Source organism: Ostrinia furnacalis, unplaced genomic scaffold (genome assembly GCF_004193835.3).
Source record: "Ostrinia furnacalis isolate ACB-3 unplaced genomic scaffold, ASM419383v2 OfSCF0606, whole genome shotgun sequence".
NCBI classification, from domain to species: domain Eukaryota; kingdom Metazoa; phylum Arthropoda; class Insecta; order Lepidoptera; family Crambidae; genus Ostrinia; species Ostrinia furnacalis.
Genome location: NW_021130845.1, coordinates 676,925 through 682,258, shown reverse-complemented (window position 1 = coordinate 682,258; position 5,334 = coordinate 676,925). Strand labels below are relative to the sequence as shown.

Below are 5,334 nucleotides of genomic sequence, written 5' to 3'. Positions count from 1 at the left end.
ATGCCAAATGGTTTCCTTTCCGTCACGTTTGCTTGGACATTTTCATTAATGTAAGCTGATATTTGCCACTTCACATTGTTGCAAGAGAACTAGAGAACTTTAGTGTCCGACCGAATGTTCGGTTTCGGTTTCGTTTTCGGTTGAGTTTCGGTAAAAACACGAGTTTCGGTTTAGTTTCGTTTTCGGTGGCAAACTTGCCGAAACTACGACCGAAACCGAATGTGCATTCGGGAGTTTCCGCGCTGTTATCGGTCATGTTCGGCGCGTTGAATGAGGAATGAATCCGATCCCGATCAGAGCCAATGTCGTGATTCGCTCGCTTGTTTGTTTGCTGTTAGTTTTGTTTTGTTGTGGTGGCGAATTTTCGAGTGATTTATTTTGAATTTGGTAAGTTTTATCTCGTTTTATGTCGTTACAACAAGAGCGGGTAGTAAACATCAAAAAAAATATTCAATATGACTGATAAAAGTATAATCAAGTTTAATCTAACCTATACATTTTTTTTGGTTTGCAAATGCTATAGGTACGTAAACAAACATTAGTTAGGTACTTAGTTAGTTATGACTATAGTGCATTTCATGGTGATAATATTATGGATTCAGAGTTTCAAAGTTCTTTTTAGTATTTATCACAATGGCAAGTACAGTAGATACTAAATTACGTACTACCAATTTTGTATTGAGAAATTATTAAAGTAAAAGACCCGACCATGGGACGGGTTATGTAGATGTCCTGAATGTTGCGAGTAATTAAAAAAAATCTAGACTTTTCTTTTTTAATAGGTACATAACTTGATACCTTTTAGAGTAAAAAGGCGCTTTCGTTCGTTTCAGCCGAAAGACGTCCACTGCTGGACAAAGACCTCTCCCAAGGATTTCCACGAAGACCGATCCTGCGCCGCTCGCATCCAGGCACCTCCCGTGACCTTCACCAGATCGTCGGTCCACCTAGTGGAAGAACTTTCCTGCCCCAGCGGCCATCAGCTCTACGAGCTATGTGCCCCGCCCACTGTCACTTTATTTAAGCGATTCGAAAAGGCGCTTTATAAGTTCAATTACGTTTTCTTTATTTTTCCCTCAAAATATGAGCCTTGTAAGGAAGTTTCGGTTTCGGTTTCGGTTTCGGCCGAAACAGACACCGTTGCCGAAATTCGTTTTCGGTTTCGGTTTCGGTCGTAAAACTAGTTTCGGTCGGACACTAGAGAACTTTCCCTGCTTTCAGTTAATCTTAGTTGATGTTCGGAGTCAATAAATTGAAATACGATTCACCTTTGATCACAGTTAAGTTCAACATTTAGTTTGTTAATTAAATAACAACCCCAGTTAAAGCAGTCCTAACAAGAAACGACCCTCAGGTCTCTTCGCAATAGCGCACCACTCAGAATGTAACTCGAACTTTCCAAGACGGACAAACGAGGGGACAGTCCGGCCCTTAGCGTCGATAATAAACAACTTCGACCACTGTCCACTCAACGGTCCTAAGTCTAGACCGGATGGGAGCGTTTCGACAATTAATTCGTCTCGCCACTCGGACAGGGTTGTCAGGTCACGATAATTGTAATGAGGCGTCGTTAAACTTGGAAGTTAAAGTCGCGTCAAACGTCTGGCGACTTTTATTAGCTAGGAATGTTTTGACTTGGAGCTATTAATTTATATTGCCTACTGTGTTCCATTTCTCAAGCCCTATTGAAATAGAATTTGGACAGACTTAAGTGTGAATATGATTGCAGATTAAGTACACACACACACGTATTTTCGCGAGACAAGCATTATGTTTTTGCGATTACAGTAACTCATTTTCAAATGATTTAAAGTTCCTTTGCATGAATTATTTGTTTATTAAAAAGGCCATCAAATTTTGATTCAAATGAATGTCTTTTTAATACCTACCTAGAAAGGAACCAACATTGTAAGAGACAGATGTCATGCTAAAGATTCGTATAATTTCGCGGACAACCCTATCGGAGCGAATTCGCGTTGAAAGCGACAATTGAATTATTACTACCCTCTCCAGACGACACTCGCAAAACTCCGGATTCGGCTTTCAAAGTTTTTGAATTAATTGCTACAATTTCGGCGGGTTCAATATTGTAAGGGCATTTTGTTAAAGAATCTTTAGGTTTACGTCTTTCTGTGCCTATTATATGTGTTTTTGATGGTATACAGTTGTCAGTTAAGACAATTTATTGCTATAAATGCCGTAAGAATAGTTAGTACCAATTGCTATCCATAACCGCGCAGAACTCACATTCTTAAACTAAACGTAGCTTTGTAATAAGTTAATCTTTAGGTTTACGTCTTTCTGTGCCTATTTATGTGTTGCTGATGGTAAACAGTAGTTAAAACAGTTAATGATATACATGCCGTCGGAATTTTTAGTAAGTAGTATCAATAAAATTGCCAACCACAACCGCACAGAACTCGCACATTCTTAACTAAACGGATCTTCGTAATAAGTATGTTCAAGGTTTGCCTTATCATCATTATTATTAATAAGACATAGGCTACTCGGTAATGTCTCATTCTGCGCTAATGGAGAATAAGATTTACTATTATTGCAGGCTTTAAAGTATGCAGCGGCATTGATCCTAAATTAGTTCCTAATTTATATTTAGCTTACACGCGCTTGTGCGGTGTACCCGCAGGAATCTACGAAAAAATGTGTTTTTGTTCTAATTGAGATTTACTGGAGATTTGTATTTATAAGGTGTTTTAATCTCGTCATAATCTGGTTAAAGTAACTTATTTTTCTTCTGTTCTCTTCCTTGATGAAGATCGAAACCGTTGATGATGCAACTTCATTTGTTTTGATTAGTTTAGGAAGCCTATATTAATTACTTAGTTGGGTATCTTAACAATTCCATATTTTTTTGAGTTAAAAGTAAATGTTTAAAGTAGAGCAAAACTTATTGCGCCACCGCAGGTTAATTGGATTTTTAATTCAAAATTGAGTCATAGCTCGATAGACTCATTAATTAAGAAGACTTAATCTACATTTTTGCAATCAAAATCACCTAAGCTTGGGCTGTGCGCTAACACATTTTAGACATTTTATAGAAGTATCTCATACAATTATCTCGGCGCTTTTATGTAATTTGACACAATAGCGCGGCATCATTTTAACTAAGTGTCTTTACTGAACACTAAAGATGAAATATTTATTGTTACCATAAAATATTTAACTACCAGCTGTTATGTCTTGAAATAACCGTCTTCAGCGGAAGTAATTCACAGTGTAAATTAATAGTTGCGGTTTAGACGTTTAAAGTGACTGACCGGAAGTATTTGTCTGAAACTATAAAATGGTAGTAAATAGTTTGCTCTATAGTGTCTTAAACATTAAAAAAAATATTATTATTGATGTTTTATTTACACCTTTTAAGATTTACTTTAGATTTCATTTTTACCTTTAGGGTCATTCCATCGTTTCGGGTGTTACGTTCGTACACACAATTCAACAATTTCATGTATTTTGAAATAGTATTTTAATAATGTTAGTGCCTTAATCTGTCCGTTTTTAGTTGTTTTATCTAAATAATAAAGTTTGTACAGCTTAGAATGTAGGATAACGAAAATATGAGTCGAAAAGTGTGCGTTTCGGGCGTTACGAGATTTTGCCTCTATGTTCTGACTGTTGTTGCATTTACTCGAAATTTAGCGAATTTTCTTAAGGAATCATACCTAAAACTAGAGATTGCAAAATCCGGATTTTTCTTAAATCCGGTTTTCCGGATTTGTGTTACGTACAAATCCGGATTATCCGGATTTTTCGAATATTGGGTATTTTTTTTAAACCATCAATTTAATTTAAATAAAACGTAGTTTTTTTCAAAAAGATGTAAGTATTTGAAAAAAAAGCGTTTTATTTTTTTATCGCACATGGAATTTATTCCTCTTTTTTTCGGTTTGCGCTACAAGCTTTCGAAATTATTTGAACTTTGCATTATTTTTTTCGTTTTAGTACAACTGCATTTCAGAATAAAAACTTGCTTGTACCTATAATTTTTTTTTTATTCTTCTTCTTGTCGTGTCGACAACAAACCTACACAGCGTCAGCCCAAAACTCCGCCACAAGAGTGGCGTTGTCAGTAGCCTTCATTAAATCTTCCTGCTTGCAGTTGTTTGGGCACGACATCATGTGCTTCGTCGACTGGGGAACAAAACCACACTTGCACTCCAAGTTTGATCCATCCAAGAATCCCCACCTGACACCTGAACAGATTGTCCTTACTACGGCAGACCTGTCCGAAGTCTATAAAGATTTCCAGGTAGGCCAGGGGAGCTAATTTTTTTATTATAATTTTATTTTACACTCTTAAGTTGTATTTCAATCTCAGGGCCCTGGTCATTATTTACGACCAAAGTGCTCGGGAAGACGAATCCAACGAACTCAAACTCTATAAGTTTCTGCCGTTTCGGTTAAGAGTTCCTATGGCCACCTCCTGACTTCATCATCAGGACCCTGAACATCATTTAGCACTTAAGTGCTTGAAAAGACAAATCCAACAAACCCAAATTCGATGAGTTTCCACCGTTTCGTTTAGGAGTTCCTATGGCCACCTCCCGAATCCATCATCAGGACCCTGGGCATCATTTAGCACTAAATAGCTCCAAAAGACAAATCCAACGAACCCAAGTTCGATGCGATTCCGCCGTTTCGTTTAAGAGTTCCTATGGTCACCTCTTGACTCCATCATCAACCCAGCTAAATGGTCGGCGGTATAGCCAACAACCTGTTTAGAACTCTTCTTCGAAATAATGTAAGCAAATCGAATCCGCTGGGTGAACTAGATGGGCGAGGTTGAAGATCTCTACTTACACTTGGCCTGCGGATGAATATGGAGAAAACAAAGCTTATGTCCAATGTCCATGTTGCGCCCTACCCAGTTTCGGTTGACAGGTATGTCTACCTCGGACAAACGATTCAGCTGAGTAGGTCCAATTTCGAGAAAGAGGTCAATCGTCGAATCCAACTCGGCTGGGCAGCGTTTGGGAAACGACGCAACATCTTTTAGTCCAAAATACCTCAGTGCCTGAAGACTAAGGTCTACAACCAATGTGTGTTACCAGTGATGACTTATGGTTCGGAAACGTAGCCTCTCACTATAGGCCTTATACAGAAGCTCAAATTGCACAGCGTGCTATGGAGAGGGCTATGTTTCTTTACGAGATCGAATCAGAAATGAGGAGATCCGTAAACGAACTAAAGTCGCTGACATACTAGCCCGACGGATACAAGCTGAAGTGGCAATGGGCAGGGCACATAGTACGCAGAACTGACGGCCGATGGGGCAGCAAGGTTCTGGAGTGACATGCAATAAATAATTTGAATTTG

The 5,334-nt window shown here is 38.3% G+C and overlaps 1 protein-coding gene across 1 annotated transcript in view; it reads left to right on the top strand.

The window, feature by feature from the left end:
- Window positions 1–4,708: 4,708 nt before the first annotated feature.
- Window positions 4,709–5,334, top strand: part of LOC114366269 (cadherin-99C-like) — a 10,560-nt gene continuing 9,934 nt past the window's right edge. The window contains exon 1 of the mRNA XM_028323095.1: window positions 4,709–4,781. Coding sequence (XP_028178896.1) covers window positions 4,709–4,781 — 73 coding nt within the window. The remainder of the gene's footprint in view (window positions 4,782–5,334) is intronic.